The 27,808-nt window shown below is 35.9% G+C and overlaps 1 protein-coding gene across 6 annotated transcripts in view; it reads left to right on the plus strand.

The window, feature by feature from the left end:
- The window catches only part of Atp11b (ATPase phospholipid transporting 11B (putative)), a 96,112-nt gene that overhangs the window by 19,411 nt on the left and 48,893 nt on the right, over positions 1-27,808 (plus strand). For all 6 annotated transcript variants that reach the window (XR_008216813.1, XM_052732297.1, XM_052732301.1 and 3 more), the window contains exons 3-12: positions 2,722-2,811; positions 6,059-6,139; positions 10,879-10,986; positions 11,707-11,835; positions 12,904-13,007; positions 16,217-16,264; positions 18,646-18,710; positions 20,545-20,626; positions 24,669-24,819; positions 25,784-25,981. Coding sequence is in view for 5 of the 6 variants with exons in the window: in XM_052732297.1 (XP_052588257.1) it covers positions 2,722-2,811; positions 6,059-6,139; positions 10,879-10,986; positions 11,707-11,835; positions 12,904-13,007; positions 16,217-16,264; positions 18,646-18,710; positions 20,545-20,626; positions 24,669-24,819; positions 25,784-25,981 (1,056 nt within the window). In the remaining variant the exon portion in view is untranslated. The remainder of the gene's footprint in view (positions 1-2,721; positions 2,812-6,058; positions 6,140-10,878; positions 10,987-11,706; positions 11,836-12,903; positions 13,008-16,216; positions 16,265-18,645; positions 18,711-20,544; positions 20,627-24,668; positions 24,820-25,783; positions 25,982-27,808) is intronic.

The following is a 27,808-nucleotide window of genomic DNA, read 5'->3' on the forward strand; positions in this document are numbered from 1 at the left end:
GTTGAAATAAGCACTCTCTTTAAAACCTTTTAGCTTCAGTCAGAGTTTCCTTATGTTGCTTTCCTACTGTTGTATCTCAGTTGTTTCCGGAACCTCCTAACTGTATTGCTGGCTGACTCATAGCTCGGTGAACTCTTTTCCCATTGAACCTTGGCTGGATTGTTTGCTTCCATCGTGGCTTTTAATATAAAAATCTAAAGATGCTGAGTTCATGTCAATTAAGAGTATAGGTATTTGCTGACACTATTCTCTTGAGCTTCAATGAGGCTGGCATGATGTTATTCTCTTTTCGAGTCCTGTGTTGTTCTCTGAGACATTGTCTACAAAAGCACAGGACCTTTGCTGCGTTTCCTTTTGTTTTATATGTTCATTTATGTATCTCATCTTTGACTGCAACTGTTGAAATTTAGTTCTTAATCTCTTTGCTTTACTTGTAAGCATCTTAGTGTATCTGACTTGTTTAAATATGTAATGATAGTTTTTGTTTGTTTGGTTTTTTGTTTTTTTTTTTTTTGACAGGGTGTTTGTATGTAGCCTTGGCTGTCCTGGATCTCACTGTGTAGACCAGGCTGGCCCCCAGCTCACAGAAATCTGCTTGCCTCTGAGTACTGGGTCTAAAGCAGTGGTTCTCAATCTCCCCAGTGCTGCAACTCCTTAATACAGTTCCTCAGGTTGTGGTGACCCCAACCATAAAATTACTTCATAACTGTAATTTTGCTACTGTTATGAATCATATTGTAAATATCTGATATGCAGGATATCTGATATTCGATCCCTGTGAAAGGTCATTTGACCCCAAAGGGGTTGGAACCCACAGGTTGAGAACTGCTAGCCTAAAGGTTTGTGTCAGTATGCCTAGCTTTGATAATGACGTATCTTAATTCACTTACCATAGTAGCTACCTTATATTAAATTTAAACTGCCTTGAAAAATATTTAATTTTATTATCAGTATTAGAACTTAGAGGGAGAAGGTCAGTTATAAAGTCATACATGACCTAGAGAAATTAACTCCATTATCTTAACCAGTATTACATAATAGTTAAGATAACTTTAAAGCCCAATAAATTATTTTTTAAAGTATTTTCATATTTAATAGTATGTCTCTTCCATCTCTATGGTAGAATAAATGCAGAATTTTGATTAACTCATTCTGTTAATATGTTTGTATTTTATAAAACATGAAAATAATATTTTGTCATTTGTAAGCTGCTTTGTATATGAAAGTTCTATTCTCATTTTTCCTTGTTTTATGAGCTAGACAAAGAAAATTTTAAAATTCATTTTTATGGGACTGGAGAAAGGGCTCAGTGGTTAAGAGCACTTACTGCTCTTGTAGGGGACCTGGATTCAGTATTCAGCATCTACATGACAGTTTTCAACTGTCTGTAATCCAGTTCTGGGGGAACTGATGCCTTCTGCACTCCACAGGTACCAGGCACATATGGTGGTCCACATATATAAAAGACTCTTATACATCAATTTTTAAAATAATTTATTGTTATTAATTATTTGTGTGTGTCTCTGTGTGAGCATAGGCATATGAGTGCAGGTGCCTGGGGAGGCCAGAGGCTTCAGATCTTCTTAGAACTGGAATTACAGGCAGTTGTGAGCCACCTGACATGGGTGCTGAGAATTGAGTCCTCTGTAAGAGCAATATGCACACTCTTTAACTGTGGTACCTTCTTTCCATCCCTTCAAAGCAACTATCTTGAAACCATTTACCTTACTGCCAATTTATATAATTGTTTACTTTCAAATTATAGAAGGAAAAATATTGTCAGTATCATAATCTACATAGACTTTGTAAGCATAATTCTTAGAAAGTTTTGTACATTCAATAAGGTGACCAAAAAATTTCCATGGAGACACTCTGACCCCTGTAGGAACAGTTGCCTTTTACTCCGATTAGGATCAACCAGAAGCGGCTGGTGAGATGATTCAGTCAGTTAAGGACTTGCCAAAAGCATGAGGACCCTGAGTTTGGATCTGTAGCACCCACATAAAGTAGAGCTCAGTTGCCCCTGTAATCCCATTGCTGGGGAGACAGATACAGGAGGATCTGTGGAACAGAGATTAAGTCTAAGATTATTTAATGAACGTTATAACTTGGAGCCGCAGGATTTTAGCTCCCATCCATCTGTGCTTTTGACCATTATACTCAGCTGTCTTGCCTTTAGGACATTGTGGCAGTTTTGCATCCTTCATAAATTGTTTTGATGGTTATCCTAGTGACTCCTTGTCTAATTATTTCTTTAACATTCCAGGTCATGTAAAAAGAAAATAATTAACCAGGCCATTTTATTTTGTTCTGTAACTGAGTTCAGTAAAATAAAATGTTTTTAATATTTTTAGCATTACTATCAATGCTTAATCGTCTTTATTACTTTAGTTTTATGTAACCAAATCCAAAATATATTGTTAAAGTGTTTAGGTGTTTTATCTAGCTTCTAAAAAAAATTAATAACTGGATGACAAAATTAATAGTTTTCATATCTCATTTTAAAAAGTGTATTAAAACTGCCAATAAATAAAAAGGGAGAAATGAAAGTAGCATAAGAGTCTTAAATTCTAGAAACCAGATAGTTTCTGGAGCATCAAGTTATATTAATTTGTCTAAGAGATTAGTAATCCAATTTTACTTTTCTTATAATTGCATCTATGTAGTATATATTGTTTTAAAATATTCTTTTATTGATTTCTCTTTTCTTTTTTTCCCTAGTATACTGTATGGAATTTTGTTCCAAAAAATTTATTTGAACAGTTCAGAAGAGTGGCAAACTTTTATTTTCTTATTATATTTTTGGTTCAGGTAAGTTTTATCACTCAATGGATTATTTATAAACTTGCTGCCTAAGCATATATTTTACAATAGGGTAAAATTACATTGTGTTCTTAGTTGTTTTTTTTCTCCTGCAGCTTCCCCCATTGTATTCATTAATAAATTATCCAAATCAAATCTAGATTTCTAAAACATAGGCTATAAATTTTAAAATCAGTTGCATTTTGTTTCTTTACTAGTGTGCCATAGTACTGATAACTGTAATCTGAGCCAGGTAGTTTTCAGATGCCTATCTCAGAGTATAAATGTTTTGGCTGTTCATATGTAGTGCATCATTGGCACATGTCTGCCTGTGGAATCTTCATACAAGATAACTGTTTGTGTGTTTTTTTATTAAAATTTTGTTTTTGCTACTTGTCACATGAGTCTATAGTCACAGATACTCAAGAGGCTGAGGCAGATGAGGATTGCTTGTACCCAGGAGTTTGATGCTAACTCAACAACATAGCAAAACCCCACCCCAATAAATTTTATTTGAATTTATAAATTTTGTTTGGTTTTTTTTTTTGGTTTTGTTTTTCGAGACAGGGTTTCTTTGTGTAGTTTTGGTGCCTGTCCTGGATCTTGCTCTGCAGACCAGGTTGGCCTTGAACTCACAGAGATCCGCCTGTCTCTGCCTCCTGAGTGCTGGGATTAAAGGCGTGCGCCACCACCACCTGGGTGAATTTATTTTTTTAACATTTCCCTCTTTCCCTTCTTTCTCTTCTTTGTGTGTGTGTGTGTGTGTGTGTGTGTGTGTGTGTGTGTGTGTGTGTTACAGCTCTAATAGAAAGGTATCCTTGGCAGTGGGAAGCCAAGGAATACCTACAGCTCTGAAGGGAATGTAAGCCCCTCAAGCTACACTAGTGGCCAGGCCCTCCCCTGATGACCTCCAACTGCCAGGTTCCACCTACAGGCCACTCTTAACTGCCCTCACTGCTGGACCCAGTCTCCACCCTGGAAAACTCCACCATGAAAAGTTCCACCCTCCTCCCCAAGAAACTATATATAAACCCTGTATACTGTTCAGCTCTGTACTGTTTCTTGCCTGAGCAGAGGCAGCCACCCTCCTATTTTTTTTCCACACAGCAAATTTCTTGTGTGAGGTTTGTTGTACAGTGTGACTTTGTGGTATTCCTTGGATCCCAACTGCCAGGATACCTTTCCATCCAACCTGTAATGCTTACAATGTACCTTCAAGTCTTACTGTGTAGCCTAGACTGGCTGTGGACTCACTCTCTAAGTCCACCCTTCTGGAATTACAGATGTTTGCCACCACAGTCAATTAATTATTCTAATTTTTTAAGTATTCACAAGAGTATTTTTCTGGGCTTAATTACAAGTTTATCATAAACTGTTCAGTAGCTTCTTAATCTAATTGATATATATATATATATACATATATATATGTATATATATAAAGTGAAGCTCAAGTGTAAGTCAATTTGTAAATATAGTGATTATCATTTCCTTACAGTTATTATTTTCAGATAAAACATTAGAATTTTTCTTCAGTGTTAAATTAAAAATTTGTTTTTACTCTAAGCTGGTCTATCAGTAGAACTAGGATTTCAAAAGAAAAGTTAAAATTACTCAATCTTTTTAAAGCTTTAGGAGTTCTTCATGAATGGAGAATGAACTTCTAATTTTATATCACTAGAGCATCTAGTGGTTTTCTTGGAATATGAAACTATGCTAGCCATGTATGCAGTTGTCAAATTGCTAAGATCAGCATGTATATAGAATAGAATTTAATTGGCCAATCCAGAGTCAAGAGAAATTAATAAACCATAAGATTTGTGTTCTTACTTGCTGCAAGCCACAAGAATATGTTAAAGAGATTCAGCTGTATATAATAAAGCTATACCTAGAAGAGTCAAGGAATTCTTCTAATGGAAAGTCAGATATCAAGGAATATTTGATTATATTCAGCTTTTAATATATCAGCTCTCTTCTGCTATGAATTTCGTGTGTGCTCATATACTACTAGGCCTTAATGGCAAACAGTATAAGCTTCTCAGACCTACTGCTGATCTGAACTAGGTAACACCCCTACAGAGCCTAGGAGACAGGCAGGTATGTAGATGCATAGCTTTGTTTCTTGTACAAATGAAGCTCAGACCATCCCTTTCCTTCAGGCCTTCTGTCCAGAGCTTTTGTCAGGACAAAAGAGTTTTTTGTATAACCAGGTACAGTGAAGGCTGGGGCAGAATTTCCTGGTTAGAGCAGAGTCACGTGGCCAGAGAAGGGAGAACAGGGAAGAGTTTTTGGTTTAGTAGGGATTGGGGAAATTTAGAAGAGGAAGGAAAGATGAAGGACGGAGGAACAGAAGATAAGGATGAGGTCAGAGAGTATAAGAGCTTAGTTATTACTAGGGCTATGAGAAGACAGAAAAAGAAGGGACAGAGAGGAACTGAGTGTCAGAACGGAACTGAAGCTGTGTAGATAGAATTTTGTCTTAGAGAAATAAAGAGGACAGACAAAAGAGCCCAGTGTACTTAGATTCTTTTCCCTCAGAATAGCATCTTCCTTAGGACCCTGGGAGGAATTTTCTCAGGGCAGGCCCCTGGGAAAATTTCAATACTTACTAACCTATGTAATTACGGCAAGTACTTCTTCAGCAATTGTAGAAACTTGAGTTACATGATTTACATCATACTTGCAGCACCATTTTCCTAGCTCTCTTCCTCTGATTCTTTTGGGTATAACAAATCACTTGTAAGAAAAATCATTTTCCATTTTCCATTCCTAGTTCTCTTTCTCTGGGGTTCAATTTCTCCTAAATCCTAGGTTAAAATTGCTAACAGACTTTTCGCATTTTGTAGGATGTACAAAGAAATGTGAAATGAGATAAGCCCCAGTGTGGCTCTACTTGAATATTGAAGAATTTAGGAACTGTTAAAGCAAAGTGCCCTCACATAGTGGTGCCTACACATGCTTATAATCCCAGCACTTGAGCAGCAAAGACAAGGGGATCAGGAGAAGGTTTTGTTTTGCAGGAGCATTTGTAGCAAAATCCTGTCTCCAAAAACAAAACAACAATAAAACAGAGTAGCTGAGTTCAGTGTAGCAGAATACCAGAGTGTACAATTGAAAGGCTCTACCAAGCCTCTGAAGTAGTCAGGAAAGCGAAGTTGTGAACTAAACTATGTACATTGTACAATAGCATGAAATTTTAGGTATTAATATAGCATGTAATATAACTATGTAATACTCTTCATTCTTTCTTTAAATCTAGCTCATGATCGATACACCTACCAGTCCAATTACCAGTGGACTTCCATTATTCTTTGTGATAACAGTAACCGCCATAAAACAGGTATGTAATACTTCCTGCCTTAGTTCTTCCAAAATTTATTCAAAAATCTTAAATATTTCTACTCCAAATTAACATTATTGTGAAAACAATTTACATAACAAAGCAGTAGATTGATTTGATACACAACAAATTATATTTCAGGTACCTTATGACTCATGAATGATTTCAGTATTTAAAACATATTATTGTCGCTGGGTGGTAGTGGCACATGCCTTTAATCCCAGCACTCGGGAGGCAGAGGCAGGTGGATTGAGGCCAGCCTGATCTGCAGAGCAAGTTCCATGATAGGCTCCAAAAGCTACACAGAGAAACTTTGTCTTGAAAAACAAAAAAATTATATATATACATATTTGTGTGTGCATATATATATGTTATTGTCTTGACATAGGAATCAATCTAAAAATAAATACATGTACAGGCTAGTTTTTGAAGTAAATTAGTATAATCATTTTTTTTTTTTGTAATTTTAGTGATGTTTAAAAAGAAATATGGTTCAAAGAAGTAAGTTTATAGAATGGAGCATTTGCTTTTGGCATGAACTTCCCTAAACTTTACAGTTTTCCTTGATAGTTATTTTTTGTGTGTGCTAGTACCCTAATGGAAATAATTTCAGCCAGATTATAAGTTGACGTTGAGATTTAGGAAAAGAAAAATCGAATATTAGATCAGCATGCTAATTAAGAAATAAATCCTTTAAAATGTCAAATAGATATTGCTACCACTTCTCAGAACATCTAGTCAAGGTCTCAGTGGTACAGAGATGATTCCTTCCACTAGACAGACAGAGATCATTGCCTTTTATTACCTAAATAATATTAAAATCCTCTGTTTTATAATATGTAAGGATAATATGTTAATTGATGGAGAAATTGCAGTTCTGAGATGAAGTGTATTACTTAATTACCTTTACTTTTTTCTCTATTTATATTAAAATTAATTACGGTGTGTGTGTGTGTGTGTGTGTGTGTGTGTGTGTGTGTGTGTGTGTGAAATTTGCTGGTGAAAGTCAGAGGACAACTCATGGGAGTCAATTCTTTCTTCTACCACGTAGATCAGGTATTGAACTTAAGTTATCAGGCTTAGTAGCAGGTGCCTTTACCTCTTGAGTCATTCCACCAACCCTACTTTATTTTTGTTTAAAGATAAAGGATAAGAAGGGCCTATAGATTATTAATTACGTTATATAACTAGTGTGGCAGAATAGTAGTCTTGGCTCTCACCAAACTTGATTTCCCTTTCTTCTCTCTTCTATTGGAGACTAGGATCTGTTTGTGTAATCTAGTAAGCATCTGAATCACTCCATATAGTTACATATTTATAGGTTTACAAGTGTCCTTTATTTCATCAGAGTAATATGTATTTGTTCTTTGGGCCTGTCTTCTATATTTTCACTAGGTGGTTTCTGGTCAGTCTCTATGCTGCTGTTCTCAAATTTACATTCTAAAACTATTTGAACCATTTAAACACATGCACACACTCATTTGTACATTTGAACACCTTACAAGAATCTTATATAGAACTCGTGGTGTTTCCCCCTGTGAAGCCATGCTGCTTCTGCTGTTCCCTAGCTTATTAATGGTACTATAGTTCTTTGACTCTATCTCTGCCTTTAAGATGGACCTAATTTGTCTAAGTAACCAGCATCCCTTGCTTAGACCATTGTGGTGTTCTCTTTTACTCTTAGCCTCCCTGTTTTTATACAGCAGCTGAATTGATCTCAACATTGGGTCATGCTGCCCTTCTGTTTAAAACTATTCAGGGAATTCTCATCAAATGTCAGTGTCTTTAGTCTGTGGAAGACATACACAGTGCTAAGATGATATTTGAAATGGTGATAATAATTAAGGTAACTGAAAGATAATTGCTGTAAGCATTGAGAGCCAATGAAATGGTTTAAGTAGGCTACTCAACTAAAACAATGAATTGAGATGAATCTAGCAATAAAATGCAAAATGAATTAGAATTTATGAACTTACATTAAAAGGATAATGCATTTATTGTTACTGCTTTGCTATTAGTTATCTGACTATGAAAGGAAGTAAACTTTTTTTATAGCCTCAGAAATGATCTCAGCTTTTTCTAAAATTGACATATTGCAACTTCAATTGGACCAATATAATTTAGATGTCTTAGAGTGCTTTCCCAAAATGTTTTCTCAAAAAAAAATAGTCTTTTAAAAAAACAATTATCAATATTTTGGTTTATCACCTCCAGCTCTTACAATCTTTCTGCCTGCTCTGATGCATAGCTCCCTGAGTCTTGACGAGGGCTTTGATGATGACATCCCATTTAGGACTTAGTGCTGCACAGACTTTCATGCTTTGCACATTGTCCACTTGTGGGTGTCTGTGTTGGTTCCCATTTACTGCCAGAAGAAACTTCTCTGATGAAGGCTGAGCAAGTCACTGATCTATGGGTATAGCAGTATGTCATTAGGAATCATTTTATTGCTATGTTCATTTACCAGAATAATGGTATTAGATTTTCCTCGAGGCTCATGACCTATCTAGTCTCAGGTTCTTGGCTACTTTAGCAGTGTGGGGTATAGGTTCCACTTCAAGGAGTGTGCCTTAAATCCAATCAGAAAGTTGTTGGTTACTCCTATAACATTGATGCCGTATTGTACCAGTCTATTTGTAGGCAGGTCTCTGTTGTATGTCTTAGAGTTTGTAACTGGGCAGTATTGATGATTACCTTCCCCTCAGGTAGTATGCAATATCTTCAAGTACCATAAACTCTAGTCAGTAGGAATGAGGTTTCTAGTTAGGCACCAACTCTACTTCTTTGTATTCAATGCCATGAGTTTTGTCTCCAGCAGTAGGGCTTTACCATCAGTTTGTGGAGAGCAACCAACAGCCTTAGCAATAGCTGCCATGTTTAGGTGGTTCCCCTACAATGCTTTATGTACTTACCCTGAAGATAATTTGATGCAAAACTTTTAATATTTTTATATATAAAATAATGTTTTGCATGTGAGGTCAGATGTGGAATTTTCTGCTTATCATATTATGGCAGGGCTTAAAAAGTTTTGTGTTTTAAATTATAATTTTGTGGTCTATATTTTAAGAAAGGAAAAGAAATCAACCTCAGTTTTGAAGTTTTGTTGGATTTTTGTTTTGTTTCTGTTTGTTGCCTGCAACAATGCTGAGTGATTAAAACATCATTTGTACATGAAATTCATTTAATGATTGAATAATTTTAGGAAAATGTAGAAGTCATGACAGTCATCCTGGACTTTTGGCATGGTTAGCCATGACATTTGTCAATATGGACTTTAGCAATAGCATCCTAAAATCAGCTCTGAATATGCTTAAGATGTTTATGAGCCCCACCCCTCACTAAAGAACTATGAGTTAATGAGTACTGAGAGAAAGAGTCTCAGTCTCTCTCTCTCTCTCTCTCTCTCTCTCTCTCTCTCTCTCTCTCTCTCTCTCTCTTCTTTCCTTCCTTTCTCTTTTTCTTCCTCCATTTTCCTAAAGATTATATTTTAACTACATATATACATCCCTATTCTCCTTCAAATTCATGGTCTCTTTTTCATCAATTGTTATTACATGCATATGTATATTTATATATACATATATGTTTCTAAATATAACCTAGTGAGTCCATGTAATGTTACTTGTTTGTATGTTTTGGCACTGGACAACTAATTGGTGTGCTTTTCCTGCTCCTAGCTTTAGACACTTGCCTATAGTTCTTTGTGTAGGGTTGAAACCTCATGGGCTTTCCCCCATGCTGTTTGGCATGTTCGTTGGTGTCCTCCTTGTTCAGCTTATGTTTGGGCAGTTGTGTTGGTGAGACTTCATGGGTGTAGCTTCTGATGTGGCTTAGCAGACACAATCTCAAGCAAATTCCCTGAGTCTGGCTCTTACACTGTCTCTGCCTCCTCTTCTACAATGTTCCCTGAGCAATAGGTATATGGATGTTTTATAGATCTGTTGGGATTTTATAGATCTGATTTTGGTTTTCTGTAGTGGTCTCTGTTGTTAAGAGAAGTTCCCTTGAAGAGGTGAAGGTGACATTATCTATGGACAAATGTTTTTACCACCCCTGCCACACACACAGACATACTTATGCCCATGCCAGCAACCAAAATTAAACTGAGTGGGTCACACACACATACACACACAAAAATCACAGGAGGAATGGTCTTATTGAGAGGAAGCTTTCTAGAGGTGAGAGTGAAAATGACTAGAATATGTATGTATGTATGTATGTATGTATGTCAGAGTATCATAAACGATATTTATGAGATCTCAGGTAGAGATATTAATAATGCAGTTAAATATTCACTTTTGGAATGCAGAAGAGATATGAGCTGGAGAAAAGCTGTTTTAGAATTACCAGCATATTTTATATTATATGAATACATAGAAATGAATAGAATAATTTTGCTACTAAGAGTGAAGTATGTAGAAAGGACTCAAAAAGGTGACAGAAGAAACCTTTGCAAGAAAACAAGGAAAGGTCAGGAGCTCAGAATACCGGGACCCTGTATGTAATGGAAACAGAGACAATGTTTCTGGAAAGAATGAATGTCAGAATTGTTAGTTTTTTGTAGGCATCTAAGTGCCCTAATAGAATTCTGGTGAATGTTCCAGGGAAGTAAGTGTGTGTGTGTGTGTGTGTGTGTGTGTGTGTGTGTGTGTGTGTGTGTGTGTGTGCATTTGTTTTCTCATGCGATAAAGTATCTTCAAAAGTATTCTGATAGGTTAATTTTTCTTCTTTATTTATAGGGTTATGAAGACTGGTTACGTCATAACTCAGATAATGAAGTAAACGGAGCTCCCGTTTATGTTGTTAGAAGTGGTGGCCTTGTAAAAACTAGATCAAAAAACATTCGGGTATGTATATGGAAAGTTATATAAAATTGTATTTTGGTGTTATAGTTTTAGTCTTAATTTTCTCTGTACATTTTTTATATATTATAAATCCTCTGTCTGTGTGTGTGTGTGTGTGTGTGTGTGTGTGTGTGTGTATCTATCTCAGTGGCTCAGTGGCAAGAGTACTTGCTTCCCATACTCGAGCTCCTGAGTTCATCTACATTGTAAAGCATACATACAAAGTAAAATATTGTGATAAGCCACCTATCTAGAACAGAATGAAAACAAATCCTTGCCCTTCACAATGTGTTGTAGCTAGAGTTTTCCTGCCTGGCCCACAGTTAGGAAAAATCTCTCTCACCTGCCAGTCCCACAGCTGCTCAGACCCGACCAAGTAAACACAGAGACTTATATTGGTTACAAACTGTATGGCTGTGGCAGGCTTCTAGCTAACTGTTCTTACAGCTTAAATTAATCCATTTCTATAAATCTATACCTTGCCACACGGCTCGTGGCTTACCAGCATCTTCACATGCTGTTTGTCATGGCGGTGGCTGGCAGTGTCTCTCTCTCAGCCTTCCACTTCCCAGCTTTATTCTCCTCCTTGTCCTGCCTATACTTCCTCCTGCCTGACTACTGGCCAATCAGTGTTTTATTTACTAACCAATCAGAGCAACACATTTGCCATACAGAACATCCCACAGCAATGTGTCTCATCACTTTTCTCCTAATTTCTTCTAGGTGGGTGATATTGTCCGTGTAGCCAAAGATGAAATTTTCCCTGCAGATTTGGTGCTTCTGTCCTCAGATCGCCTTGATGGTTCGTGTCATGTGACAACAGCTAGTTTGGATGGAGAGACGAACCTGAAGGTTTGTTCATGTGTATGTTTTGATATTACTCTGGGTGAATATAACGCTTCATGATTATAATTTTTCCTATTGGGGAAGTGATTAAATTTGTCCTGATGAAGTGGGTTCTGGTTTTTTTACTTTTTTTAAAGTTATTAAAACTTTTAAAAATTACAGAAGTTGTTGGTTTGAGACAATGGCTGTGTTGGTAGAGTACTTGTTACACAATACGAGCATCTGAGTTTGGATCCTAGCATCTCCTCAATAAAAAGCCAGGCACAACAGCACCTGCTTGTAATCCAGCGCTAGGGAGGTTTAGATAGGGATCCCTAGAGCTCGATAGCCAGTCTGACCAAAATGATAAGCTTTATGTTCAGTGAGAGACCCCATCTCAATGAGAAAGGTGGAGAGATTGAAGAAGACCCCTCGTCAACTCTCGGCTCCATACACACATGCACGTCTGACATCCGCATACTCATCTGCACAGACGGACACACAGACATGCATAAACATGTGTGCAAGTAAATTTTAAAATTTTAAAAGTTATGAAGTAAAAAGTATTATTGTGTGTTTAAGGGCATCTCACCCTGCCTTTGTTCATGTTGAAAGTAGAAATGGAAAATGTTTTAGGAAACAAAATCTTTTAATAATTTTGATGCTTGTTTTTTCTTTCTTTTTTTTTTTTTTTTTTTTAAACCCAGGCTGGCCTCAAACTTCTGACAATACTAAATACTAAATTCAAAATATTATAGATATGGACCACCATGTCCAGCTTAATGTCTTTTTAGTCAAGAAACAATTATAAATTTGCCCAATTTTCAGAGTATAATAAGGGGTGAAAATCCACATTTCTCCTACTAAATAGGATGTAATGAATCTTTAGACAATTGTGATTGCTAATGGACTCCATAGACAGGTAAATGCAGCAATTCGTCTGTCCTGCCTATTTCTAATTGTCTCTCCTCTGCTGTCTTAGCAGAGTGATCTGTAGTCTAGTGTGCCATAATTTCATCTAGAAGACATCGAAGCAGCTGAGATCTGAGGTCATATCTAGGTACACATTAATCCCTTTTCAATTTTTTTTTTCAGACGCATGTGTCAGTTCCAGAAACAGCAGTATTACAAACAGTTGCCAACTTGGATAGTCTCACAGCTGTGATAGAATGCCAGCAGCCAGAAGCAGACTTATACAGGTATGGTGTATTATTTGGTGAACTCATCTTCATTTACAGTTTCTATTAGAAGTAAATTTCTAATAGAATTTTATTAAATTTTTATTTAATAAAAATAAAATTTTTATTAAACTTATTAATTTTATATAAAAAATTCTGATAGCTCAGCTACTCTTAACAAGAACTTGTTTTTGTAATCATGAACATTAAAATAATTCTTTAAAAATTTTATTATTTATTTTGTGTGCATGTGCATATGTGTTTAGGCATGTGCATGCCACTGTGTCTATATGAAGGTTAGAGGATTACTTTCAGGGGTCTGTTTTCTCCTTCTAATATGTGAGTCTTGGGGAACTCAGGTTATCAAACTTGGCAGCAAGTGCCTTTATTCATGAGACATCTTGTTGGCCCTTAAAATGAAACTCTTACCTGATTTGGTAATAATATTTCTAATACCTTCAGCTAACGTGAGAAACAGAAAGCAGAATTTGATAAAATTCTAAGCAAAAGATACTAATTAAATTTTTTATATTAGATTGTGTGTGTGTGTGTGAGAGAGAGAGAGAGAGCGAGAGAAAGCGCTTATGTATGTGTTCATGTCGGTGTGTGCACCTGTGTGCACATGCCTGTAGAGACCAAAAATCAATGTGCAATGTTTCTCTATCATTTTCCACCTGATTTCTTGAGATAGAATCTCTTACTAACTTGGAGTTCATAGATTGGGCAAGGCTGGCTGGCTGGCCAATGAGCTTCTGGGTTCTGCCTGTCCCTGTCTCATCAGCATTGGGCTTAGTTAGAGGTGTGCACTGCTGCACCCAACTTTTATTTAGGTACTAAGAATCAAGCTTGATTCTCATGCTTGATAGCAAACTCTACTGACTAAGCCATCTTCTCAGCCCTGTAAATATTTTAGATAGGACATATTAAGTTGAGAGGAAAATGTTACCACCAACACTTACGTCATGACCCTGTTTTGGGTTTTAAGATAAGAGCTCAAATGTGTATATGTAAAGCCTAGAATGCATATATACTCCCAAACATTAACAGTATTAAATAGTGAGATTCCTAATGATTGTTGACTTAGTTTATTTCTTTGTTGCTCTAATAAACACATAACCAAAAGCAACTTGGAGAGGAAAGTGTTTATTTCATCTTACAGTTATAGTCCATCATGAAGGGAAGTCAGAGCAGGAACCTGGAGGCAGAAATTGGAGCAGAGACCATGAAGAACAGTGTTTATTGACTTGCTCCCCATGACTTTCCCAGTTTGCTTTTTTATTCAGACAAGTACCACCTGCCCACAGTGGCCTTGGCCCTCCCACATGAATTTGTAATCTAGAAAATGCTCCATAGATTTGCCTAGAGGCATTTTTCCCAGTTGAGGTTATCTTTTCCCAGATGACTCTAGCTTGTTCCATATGATAAAAACCTAATCAACAGAGCTGTTACTTCCTCTTTGCCAGCTTATTTTATCTGAATCAGTTTGTAAAATATGTATATGTGTGCTAGTGTATAGCTCATATTTCTGATCAGAAAGTAAGAATGATACAGTTGTTTATACTTTGGGGAAAAGAAGAAGTGAAGACAGGATAAGAGACTGCAAGAAGGGTTGGTGCAATGTAGGGCTGGCCTTAACACATACTGGAATGCCGGAATCAAGGTTAACAGCATAAGGAAAAAGAAAGCAAAGTCCTTTCTGGACTTAGCTTGGGAACAAAAACGAAAAACTGGATCAGATATAATTTCTTAAAGGTGTTCAGGGAAACACCAGATGAATTGGATCTAAATTTAAAGTCTAGGCTGGAATCAGGATACATAAACTTCTCTGGAACAAGGAGAATAAAAACATCACTCCCTGATATAAAGACCTGATGGAAGTAAAAATGAGAAATCAGAAAGAAATATGAAGTCAAATTCTTCATCAGATAAAAGATTTGGGCCTGGAATGAGAAGGGCAGTAGGGGACATTTGTAAGGGAATGCTGAAATTTATCTACTCCATGGGCATCAGGCATGCATGCATGTATGTGGTATGTAGACATATGTGCAGGCAAAACACACACACACACACACACACACACACACACACACACACACACACATACATATATATAAAACACAAAAATAATAAATAAATTTTTTTTTTAGAAATCTCTTTACCTAATGATTAACTTGAAGCTTTGTCCAGAATTTGCTTTTGACTGTAAGGTAGCTGTTCTCTTTAATTAACTGTATACTTATGCTATTTTCAGTTGTGGAAACTGGAGCTGAAAATCTAGACTGTGGAATCCATTATGAGAAGAGGTCATTCACCCTAGATTTTAGCCACCAAACATTATAAAGTTAAAAAGCTCAGGATTTTACTACAGGCTCGAGCTTGCTACTTTACCTCCACTACATAGTAATTGCTCGTTGAATATTTGTTGAATGAATAAAATAAATATTTGCTCTAGTTTCAGTGATCTGTAGGTCACAGGGAACTTTATTTAGTAAATTGTGGTAAAATATATAAACATTGTTATTGGCTAAGTCATCTATGTATTTTTATGTAGTAATTTATAAGTTATGATAAGCAGATTAATAATAATAGTGACATGTGACATTTACATGGACAATTTGAAAAGATTTCATTTGTTACTTCAATAATTAGAGGTGACAATAAAAATCAATTTTTAAAATTTAAGGTCTAACTTTAAAAAAATACTTTGTAGCACTAATACTGGATTATTTGTGTATATATAAAAGATATACTGGACCTGTGGCTCAGTTAGTTTGTGCTTTCCTAGCATCTGTAAGACCTAGCTTTTGTCCCCAGCACCAAAACAATAACAATAAAATTTTCATAAAAGGTTGATTAGGGGCTGGAGAGATGGCTCAGTGATGGCTTGCAACACAGTGATGAGGACTTCAATTTGTGTCCTAGTGCAAGCAACAAGCCTGATGTGGCCTCTTGTGCCTGTAATCTCAGTACTGTGGGGAACAGAGACAGGATAAAAGGTTGCTGGTAGCCTCCTTAAAAAACTGGAAGCTTCAGGTCTCAAGAAGAACCCTGCCTTAGAAATAAGACAGAGTGCTAGAGTGCCAGAGGACATCTGCTGCACTCCTGAACACAAATCTGCGCAAGCATGCGCACACAGGGATTTTGTTTCATTTGGCTAATAGTGCTAAATGTATTCTGCCCATTGATTTCATAAGTTATCTATTTTTGTGATATGATACATTCTTCTACAGATTTATGGGACGAATGATAATAACTCAACAAATGGAAGAAATTGTAAGGTAAGAATAAATCACATTATCTAATTGTAATTGGAAACTGGTAGAGGGACCAAGAGTCAAAGGGGATTAAGTAAGTAAACAGCATATCATAGGAACCATAAAACAACATGTCATCAGCTAGTAGGTTTTAGCAGCAACAAGTCAAGATGAAACACTCCATGTAATGACATAAAAGTAATTACTTAGGTTTATATATTTGTATTTTTTGTTAGTCCTTGGTAGAAACTTTTAAATGAAACACTGCTGATTTAATTCAGATGCTTTTTAAGTCATAGCCCTCAAAGGCAAGTGAGGTGGGGTTCAGTTTGTGGTCCAGCAAGTGTACCATGTGTGAAGTCCAGGGTTCAGTCCTCCTACTACAAAAAAGTTTTTAAAAAGATGCATGTTTTACATAATGTTTAGCAAGTGTAAATCCCCATGGTTGGCTTTATTTCACTGTTACTGAGTACAAGCTAAACTATTTAATGACCAATTCGGAACTGTTGTACTCATTCTTCTGTTTGGTTTTTTGGCTGATTGATTGTTTTGATCTGTTTTCCAACATAATTTGGCATCTAAATAAGAGGCTTTGAGTCAGTTTAAAGATTTGTTAATAGGATGAGATTACATTTTTACTTATGACCTGAAGGCTTAACTTAAAATCAATCTTGGAATCAGCTGTTAAAATCTGACTTTGCCAACTCTTTTCTAGGGACACATTCATTGTGTATTGGCTACATGAAATAAGTCAGTAGCAGAAAGAGTTGAGCATTTTAAAGTTAGATCATCAAGATACGCCATCAAAATGTCAAGTATCAGTACTGATTCATGTTTTAATGAACATCATAGAAGCACCTTCAATAAACTTTAATAACACACACACACACACACACACACACACACACACACATATGATCCCTGATGAATAACTGTGACTAAGTTTTATTTTTATTTCTGTATGGAAATAGTGAAAATTTTGTGAATACACCGTCTGAATTGTGTTCTAAAGTATTGTGTCTGGTAAAGGAACGTAACACTTTGGAACACCCACTCCTGTGTGGCTGAAAGAAACTGTGTTCTTTACTGAAGCAGCTGCAGTTAACTGTTGAATTGTCTTTTATTTGGAAGCTGTCCTGGTGTCATTTATTTTCATTGTTAGAACCAATACCATGATAGGGAATAGAAAAGAATAGGAAGGGAATATTGAATGGCACGTGGTTCTTTTAGTGATGAAAATATTTTCAGTCCAACAGGTATTTTGTAGCTGCTGAGTAGTTAGCCGCCACACCAGTTCTGGGATAGCAGATATGAGTACTCACCAAAAAGGGCTCTGTAGTAAACAGAATTGGTAAACATGTCCCAAATGCCTGGCCTTCCTGGTTCAGTGAATTTTTTTCCCCATGGTATTTGGGTTTGCTGATATTTTCATAAATGATTCAGGTTTTGTTTGATTTGAATAAATAGTTGTTGTATGTTTCAGAAAAGCTTAAGGACTCTCAACAAAATAAAGACCTTTTAACTTATCCATGACAAACTCTTAATCATCTTGCTATCATTAAAAAAAATTTCCTTTGTAGTTATTCCTTGTCATTTTATATCTTCTTTATGGAGAGAAATTCAAATGGCAAGAAGGTCTGTACCTGAGAACTGTGCAGTACAAGTAGTCAGCTGGTGTTTTGTGAGCTTGCCTATAAAACACCAACATTTTATACATTACGTTTTATAATCTAACATAATTTTAATTATGCAGAACTCATGCACTTACATTGTGCAGCTCTAATGATAATTTTATGTTTGCGCTGCATTTCAATTCTGTATTTTCCTTTCTAAAACTGATGGTTAATTTTGCTAACAAAATTTAAATTTTGTCTTCTGCTAAATTTTAACTTTATTTTGTGTTTAAATTTTTTGACATTGATGGCTTTGTGACTTTATTTAAATGTATAATTTTCTTTTAAAGTCACAAGCTTTAATTTAAATTTTTTTATTTTTTTGTGTATGGCTGTTTTGCCAGCGTGTATCTGAGCACCACTTAAGTGCCTAGTGCCTAAGGTCAGAAGTGGATGTGGGAGCCCTTGGAACTGGAGTTACAGATGGTTGTGAGCTGCCTTGTCAGTGCTGGGAATCAAACCAAGGTCCTTGGCAAAAACAGCCAGCTCTCTTAACTGCTGAGCTATCTCTTTAGTCCTACCATTAATTTTAAAATGACTGAAATGCCAAAGCAAATGTTGGTTGTTAAAGTAACTAGCACTATTAGCCTAGGAAGTATTATAGTAGCTGGGATTTTTATTTTATATGGAAACTGTTGTAACTATAGGTTAAGTACCTCTGACTGAAGATGCCTTTTAATTTAATTGAAAATTTAATATATTTAGTGCCTTTTGGGTTTCTTTTTCCCTTAGACCTCTGGGACCAGAGAGTCTCTTGCTTCGTGGAGCCAGATTAAAAAATACAAAAGAAATTTTTGGTTTGTACATCCTTAAGTTTTTTTTAATTGTTTGTATGTTTTGTATTGGTGCTTTATATGAAGCTTTGCTCTTACATCTGAGGTGCTGGATACTGAACTCAGGGTCTAACACACACCAGGCATGCACTTTGTATAGCACTAGACAGCATCCCCAACCTCTGTAAAGTAGCTTTGAAAGCATAGCATTTCATGGTTCTTTGATTGCATAATATTACTTTATTCAATGTAATACATGATGATCTTCTTTTAAAGTCCGTTTTAATATCGTATTTTGTTGTTGTTACTCTCTTCTTTGAGTAGTGCTAGATTCTTCCTCCTATGTTTGTGGATACTTGTGAAGCTGATTATTAAGAAAATGATTCTAGTATACTTCAAGTAACATGGGTTCAAGTCAATGCTTTCAGTATCATGGTGATAGTCCACACTTTTCACTTCTGTTACAATTATCCTTCAGTTGAATTAACAGCTGTGGACTCATTCATTCTCATATTTTATGTATCCAACAAATTCTTACTGAGCTCTGAATGTGGAACCAGTACTATTGGGGGCATACACTTTAATTCTCAAAAGGAAGAATAATAGTGTCCTTGCCTTGTAGAAACCCGGCAGAAAGGGCCACAGATTATATTCTCCCTTTCATTTGAAATACCTCACATGGGTATATCCATAGTGATGAAGCCCTAGGTGATTTCCAGGGGTTAGAGAATAGAAAGAAAGCGGGATATATATTTAATGGGTCCAGCATTTTTTTTTAAAAGTGATTAAAGTATTCTCTAGTTAGATAGAAAAGATGCATTAACAAAATTGTGGTGAATGTGTTATCACCACTGAACTATACGTGTTAAATGGCTAGGTGGTAAGTTGTATGTTACGTGTATTTTGCCACCATTTTTTAAAAATTAAAACAATGTTCTGACATCAGAAACGAGACTAAACCTCCAGGGTTTTAGATTTTCTCATGGGACATTGAATCTTATATGACTTTCTAGGGGTAATCTTTTTGTTCTTGTGACTTTAAAGTAGGGGTTGAAATTAAGCAGCTTTAGAAGCATTTGTGTATTTGAATGCTTTTAGCTGGGTCTACTGTTTGTCTCAGCATCCTCTTCTCTATTGTTTCATTCTGCTTTTTCTTTCCAATTGCATGGTTGTAGTGCCATTTTTCATTTTAATTATGAACCCTGAATTTAAAGAATGATTTTTATTTTAAAATTCTAGACAAATACTTACTGAAAAGACACAATTGGTCAGTTCTGTGTTGTTTCTTTAATCTCACTCTTTAGGAATTTGAGGGAATTTTGAAGTTTGGTCTTTCCTAATTAGTTTCATCCCACAGTTTTAGTCCCGCTATTGTGACCATATTCTCTCTCATCTCAGGGTCTCACATAGCATTTCCTTGTGCTTACTTCGTTTACTCAGAATCAAGACATTAATATTATTCTTCAGTGCTTCAGGAATGACATATAGACTCTAGATTCTGGCATTCTGGGTCTTTAGCTTAATCCATCGTTTCCGGAACTTGGTTTTTTTTGTTTTTTTCTGTTTTTACTGTTATTAACACCATTAGCGCCATATGCAGTAGTCGTCTATTATTCCCACCCCATTCTTCCATTAGTCTCAACTCTTAATATCTTCCATCCAAACATCTTTTGTAACTGAGAAACAAGACTCCATGCAGGTTCAATGTCTAGATTGACAAAATTTTAGGTTTAGCAGGTCTGTAAAAGCTGTGAAAAGACTCAAGGAAAAGCCAAGTTATACAAACTCTCAGACAGTGCTTTTTCAGTAAAGCTCTTGTGCTAGTGAGTACATTTAAAGTAGCAGTTTTATTTTATAGGTGTGGCTGTGTACACCGGAATGGAAACTAAGATGGCGTTAAATTACAAGAGCAAGTCACAGAAACGATCTGCAGTAGAAAAGTAAGAAAACTCTTTTCACATAATTATACGTGTATCTTACTTATGTATGTATAACCTACATACAAATAGATATTTCAGGAGCTAGAGAGATGACTCAGTGGTTAAGAGCACTGTTACTCTTGCAGAGGACCCGGGTTTGGTTCCCAGCACCCACATGGTGGCTCACAACCATTTGTAACTCCATTTCAAGGGATCTCCATGGGCATTAGGTATACACACAATGCAGTTACATGCACATAAAATAAAAAATAAACAAATCCTTTAAAAAGGTACTTCATATTACATATACAAAATGATGTTAGATAAGGATGATGTCTTATGATTTTGTATATACTTAGAATTTTTCATGGTGTTGACTGTTAGTAAGTGCTAAAATATGACTAAATATAGTGTAGAGTATGAGGCAATAGCTCTGAGTAAAATACTTTCTGTACAAGCATTAGGACCTGAGTTCTGATCCTTATCACCCACCTAGAAAGCTGGTGTGGTGGCATGTGCCTGTAACCTGCTGAGTGGAGACAGGAAGATCCCAGGGGCTTGCCAGGCAGCCATTCTAGCAGACATAGTGAACTCTGGGTTTATTGTGAAACCTTGTCTCAAAATACAAGGTGCAAAACAAGATAGCAACCCTAAGCTTCTACCTAACATGTATCTGTCTACATAGCCATGCAAAACTACATACAGGCACACATACCCAAGCACACAAGTAATGTTGGGCCATGTGTGATGAGGGCACTCCAGTAAGGTCATGAGTTTGAGGCTACCATGAGTTACTGGCAATAGAAAGTGACCACAAGCAGGTCAGAATTGGCAGTGAATCCAGTCCTGAAGACAAACTGGGGGAAGGAGGGGCGAAGTAGCATAAGTAAGATGGGAAAGCATTTTATTTCTCTACTGGGTTGAAATGTCAGAGAACAAGGTTCAAAACTAGAAGAGAGCCTAGAAAGTTAGGGGGAAATGTGTAAGACAGCATAGGAAGTAGTCAACTGGACTTGAAAACCTGTACATAAAAGCTGCCCAAATTTTCTTATATGACTGATAAAACTGTATAGGTGCAAGTTGGCAAGAAACAAGCAATAGAACCCAGAGAATGCTGAGAAAAGGAGAATTTTACTTTGACCAATTGCAGTGACATTAGGTGCTTAAAGTTAAGTGCCCACTAGAACAAAAATCAACACTCTTCTGAGGAACATGAAAAGCTAGACTCTACAATCCATTATTTATAATACCCAGGAAGATCTTTTTAATAAAGGCAAGGGAGCAGAGAGGTTTTGTCAATAAGAGGACATGCACCAGGCCATGGACTCAGTCTCCAGCATCCAAAAATAATGATTATGATTGAATAAATATGAAAAAGGGTTATAAAGACTTTTAGAAGTCATAGAAATCTTCATGATCTGAACTTAAGCAAATAATTGATAGACAAAAAAGCATAGCTCCTAAATGAAAAAATTAATGAATTGAACTTCATCTAAATTAAAAATTGTCTACTTCTAATAGACGAAGTTCACCTAGTTTCAGATTAGTTGTTAGAACTATGTATGAGTCAAAGCATAGGTCTTCATAATCTATATACTCGTTACTTCAGTATCATTTCTCAAACCCTCTTGAAAGTATTGAGACAAGTTACAGACTGGGGGAAAATGTTTGCAAACCACAGACTTAAACCAAACAGTAACACAAAGATTCAGTTAGATGTGATCAAAAGCACATTTCATCAAAGGAGTTGTAGGTGGCAGGTGAGTAGACAGAGATGTTCAGTCAACATCATTGTCTACTAGAGAATATCACTGCAGTGAGGTTAACTCACTGTTTAAGGAATAAGACTAAAAGAGTAGTAATAATAAGTACTAGGAGGAGGCAGAGGAACCAGATCTCATACATTATTGTTAAGAATACCAGATGATGATATTCCCATTTGGAAGATAATTTGGCAGTTTCTTTCCCTTAGCAGCTTTAGTTATAACAGCAAGAACCTGGGACACTGCCCCTTGTCCATACGTGGGTAACAGTTGATCAGAAAATCTGGTACAGCTATGTCATAGAGCACTATTCAGCAAGAAAAAGGATTTATATTACTTGCATCGGCCAGAACAGGCTGCAGAATTGTTATCCTTGGTGAAAAAGCGAGTTCAAAGATTACATACTGTATGTTTTGAGTTGTAGAACATTTTCAAAATTATAAAACTATATAGGTTGGGGACAGATTATTGCTGCCAGCGGACAGAGATTCAGTATGGAATGAGTGATAAAGAATGATGGGAGCTGGAGAGTTGGCTCAGTGGTTAAGAAAACTTGTTGAGCCAGGTGGTGGTGGCACACGCCTTTAATCCCAACACCTGGGAGGTAGAGCCAGGAAGATCTCTGTGAGTTCAAGGCTAGCCTGGGCTACCAAGTGAGTTCCAGGAAAGGTGCAAAGCTACACAGAGAAACCCCATCTCGGGGGGGAAAAAAAGAGAATACTTGTTGATCTTGCAAAGGACTTGGGTTTGGTTCCTGCACCCACATGGTGCTCACAACCATCTATAACTCCAGTTCCAGGGGATCTGACACCCTCTTCTGACCTTCACAGGCACCAGGCATACATGTATATACATAATATGCGTGCAAAACACTCATACATATAAAATAAAATAATTTTAAATTTTATTTTTTTGAGGCAGAGTCTCTCTATGTAGCCCTGGATGACCTGGAACTCACTGTGCAGACCAAGCTGATCTTGAACTCACAGAAATCCACCTGCCTGCACCTTCCAAATGCTGGGGTTAAAGGCATGTGCTATACTACTCTGGTCCCTAGATAAATACATTTTTAAAAGTGATAATGGGATAGTTCTTCATAATGGCAGTTAATCTGTATGTGGGTTTAATTTCATACCAGTAAAATCAGATTTTGTAAATGTGAAGCTTAATCCAGTCTAATTCCCTGTAACATTCCTGGTTCTGATATTGTACCACAGCTGCATAAGATGCCACCATTGAATTGGGGGTGTAGCTCAGTGGTTGAGTATGCTGCATAGTGTAAGCCTCCAGGTTTGATCCCTATCATCCCTCTTTTAAAGATGTTCTTTAAAGAGGTATTCATGAAATTGCAAGATAAAAGAACCACAAAACCAAAACAACAAAAATTAAATGGGTAATAGGGATGGAAGAAAGGATGAATGGAGTAAGAATGGTAGCACACTAACAGTTGTTGACACTATGTGGTACACATGAAGATTCCTTATTGTGTTCACTTTATTTGTATGTTTCAAGTTTATTTATCGAGATTTTGGAGTCAGTTATATGATCATGGGTTATTTGTTTTATTCTTTTGAACCAAATACTTTGATATTTTAAAATGTGAGCAGCCCTGTAATTGAAGTACCAAATAATGCTATGCCTAATACATGGACATCAAGTAGGAAAAGAGACCCTTCTTGTGCCTTTACTTCCCATGAATTCACATAGTAATATTGTACTAGACTTTGTGTCCTAGGAGAGTGGAAGAGCAAATATTTACATAGTTAGGATAAAGCTTGGTTTTGACCAGTTGTAGATTTCTATTGTGGTCTCCATCTGCTGCAAAGAGAAGCTTTTTTGATGAAAGGTGAGAACTACCTTCTCTGTGCATAGGAAAGGTATTCAGAATGAAGTTGGACATTATACTGGTTTAGAAAAATGGTAGTAGTAGGTTCTTCTCTAGGGTTCATGACTCATTAGCTACAGATGGCAATGTTTACAGTACTAAATTGTACTGTATGAATTCCCTCCTACTGAGCAGGCCTTAAGTCCAATTATATGGTTGCTGGCAAACCCCAAGATAGAAGTGCCACCATTGTACTTTTGGATATGTCTTGCTGTGTTGTTAGGATTCCTAGGCTTTCAAATGGGTTGCTGGTAATTAATTATGTCTTATTTAATGGTCATTATAAAAAAATAGACTGTCCTTTAAAACAGCTATAATAAAATCTTATATATTTTGATATATTTAATACAAGTATTAATTTCAAAGCAAATGAACAGAATATATTGATATGTTTATATTCTTTTTCTTGCTTTAGATCAATGAACACATTTTTAATAATTTATTTAATAATCCTTATTTCTGAGGCCATCATCAGTACTATCTTGAAATATACCTGGCAAGCTGAAGAAAAATGGGATGAACCTTGGTATAACCAAAAAACAGAACATCAAAGAAATAGTAGTAAGGTATTATGTGTTATTCATAATTCAACTTTAAGGAAACTTTTTGGGGACAGTTGATGCTTTGATGGGAAGGGCCATGGTGACCTTATCACAACATTGGTATTGACAAGTGTCTTTGCAGAAGAACACTCAGCATGTTAGCAGTGGTGTACTTTCCCTGGTTTAGGGACTAAACTTTTTTGTGTGTTCCTAGTAGCATGGTTTGAATAATTAGATCACAAAAATGTATATGTCAATGCATGTGCATTCCACTTCAGTATTACAAATTAAGTGCTTTAATATTCATTTTTTGTACCTTATAAATGAATTAAAGAACACATTTATTTTCATTCATGTCTGAATAATTCAAGAAGTCTTAACAGTCTTGATGTATCAAGAGATTTAACCTACAATTTTGGCAAATAATCATTTTCTAAATTTCCATTTAAATTAAAATGTACATATTAGAAACCATCTTGATCCCAGGAGAAAACAAAGCAGATCAGTATAGGACTGTGTTCCAGTATCATGTACATTTCACAGAGTGCATATTGAAAAGCAGCTTTGCTATGCTATTGTTGCAGTCTGTCCATGTAATCTGTGTTCTTCAGTTTCTATTTCTTTAAAATTCTCCCTAAAATTGTGTTCCAATATGTCTATATTACACTCATATCTTAGTCACCCATGATCTTTGAACAGTCGTCATAGGATGGCTAGAACACGGGACAGAGTATGGTTATAATTTGGTGTTTTAATCATGCCAGATAATTTCAGACAAATAACAAATTGAGCTATTGGAATTTAACTTTTACTTTAACCAGTAATCTAAGTAAACGGAAATGCAATATTAAAACAATTTAATCAATGAATTTCAATTCATGCTATTAGTTTACCTCAGAATATAGTTGATAGTTTACTTAGACAAGAACCTTCTGATAATTCTTATGTATGTTATCATCAAATAATCATTTCTCTCTCTTTTTTCTAGATTCTGAGATTTATTTCTGACTTCCTTGCTTTTTTGGTACTCTACAATTTCATCATTCCAATTTCTCTATATGTGACAGTTGAAATGCAGAAATTTCTTGGATCATTTTTTATTGGCTGGGATCTTGATCTGTATCATGAAGAGTCAGATCAGAAAGCTCAAGTCAATACTTCTGACCTGAATGAAGAGCTTGGACAGGTGAAGATGATCCTGAAATTTTCATTTTATGAGAGAATTACATGTAAAGAGACTGACATAATAGAAAATATTATAAAGCTTATACCAAAACACCTTTTACTTTCCTTCAGCTAAATTCTTACTCCCACTTTGTCTTAGTGTCTTTCTTCCATTATTTACCAGTATATTTCCATATGATATTTTATCATGATTTAAAATTTTTAGACATTATCAGTTATGGAATAGATCAATTACTAGGGCTAGAGAGATGACCCAGAGATCAAGAGCACATACTTTCAGGGGACTTCAGTTCCTAGCATTCACATTGGGTGTGAATTCAAATTCAAAATTACCTCTAACTCCATCTCCATAAGATCTAGTGCCTTTGGCCTCTACAAGTACCTGCAGTTATGTGCATTACCCACACACAGACACTTATGCATACACATCATTTAAAAAAAGGAAAGGAAATCTTTAAAGGGGGGGTAACTATCACTTTATCATTTTGTACACATACCCAAAAACTTGCCCACTTTGCCTACTCTGATGTTGTTATAATTTGACATCTAATAAATATTTACATTATGACTCATAATATTGTTTTCAAACTCTTACTTCCTAATTTATTCTTTGTAATACTATAACTATATTTTCTTTATGCATTTTATCTCCCCTGGAGTTAATTGCTGTTTCTTTCCTTGCTTAGCTCAAACAAGTCTTCACAAATTTATTTACCATCTCTGTGTATTCAAATATGTCAGTTAATGTAGGATCTGCCTGCCCTACCCCTATGTGTAATTTGGGTTTGGCTTTTTTTGTTTTCTTTTTGAGATGGGACCCCATTTCTTGCTGCCCAAGCTATGCTTAAACTTCTGAGCTCATCCGGTACATACCTTTAATAAAGCCCAGCACTTGGAAGACAGAGGCAGGTGGATCTCCATGAGGCCAGCCTGTTCTCCATAGTGAATTCCAGGACAGCCAGAGTTACATAGTGAGACCTTGTCTTAAAAAAAAAAAAAAAAAAAAAAAACCCTGACCTCAAATGATTTTCCTGTCTCAGCCTTCCCAGTAGCAAAGACTACATCTGTAGGCTGATATTGGGCCCTGTGCAATAAATTATTTTACACAGTAGACTTCCTATGTCTCAAGTATTGTCATTAACCTTTATTGTCCCCAAGACTATGGACCTTAATTTTCCCACTTTAATTCTTTGATTTTGTACATTGATCTTTTATTCTGGAATCTCATTGAACTTATTTATTAGTGCTAATAAATTTTTTAAGTGAAGTCCCTTGAATGATGTATATGCAAGGTCATTTGATATGCAAATGGAGATAACTTTCTCTTTTTTTTCCCCAATCAGGATAACTTGCTTCTTTTTCCTGACTAGAAATTTCAGTACAGTGTTGAGTAAAACATAAGAACAGACAACCTTGTCTTATATCTCTGCTTATAGGAGGAAATCACTCAGTATATTACCAAATTTTGAAGAAGCTCTTATCATAGTATGTTAAGTGTTTTTAATCATAAAGAGTATTGGATTTTTATCAAGTGATTTTTCTGTATCTGTTGAGATGCTCATTTTATTAATAGAATAAAGGACACATATCAGTCTGATAATTTGTACACATTAGGCTATTTGGATTCCTGAGATGTCTCATACTTGTGATATATAATCCTTTTTATATGTTTCTGGACTTAGTATACATGTATGTGCATATATATTCATGAAAAATACTGGTCTGTAGTTTTGCTTTTGTTTTCTTGTGATAGCTGCCTTCTTTTCTACTTTTTTAGTTTTATTTTTATTCTTGTTGTGTATACATGTGTATGTGTTTATGTGTGTGT

Source organism: Peromyscus californicus, unplaced genomic scaffold (assembly GCF_007827085.1).
Source record: "Peromyscus californicus insignis strain IS unplaced genomic scaffold, ASM782708v3 Scaffold_9__1_contigs__length_137607984, whole genome shotgun sequence".
NCBI lineage: Eukaryota > Metazoa > Chordata > Mammalia > Rodentia > Cricetidae > Peromyscus > Peromyscus californicus.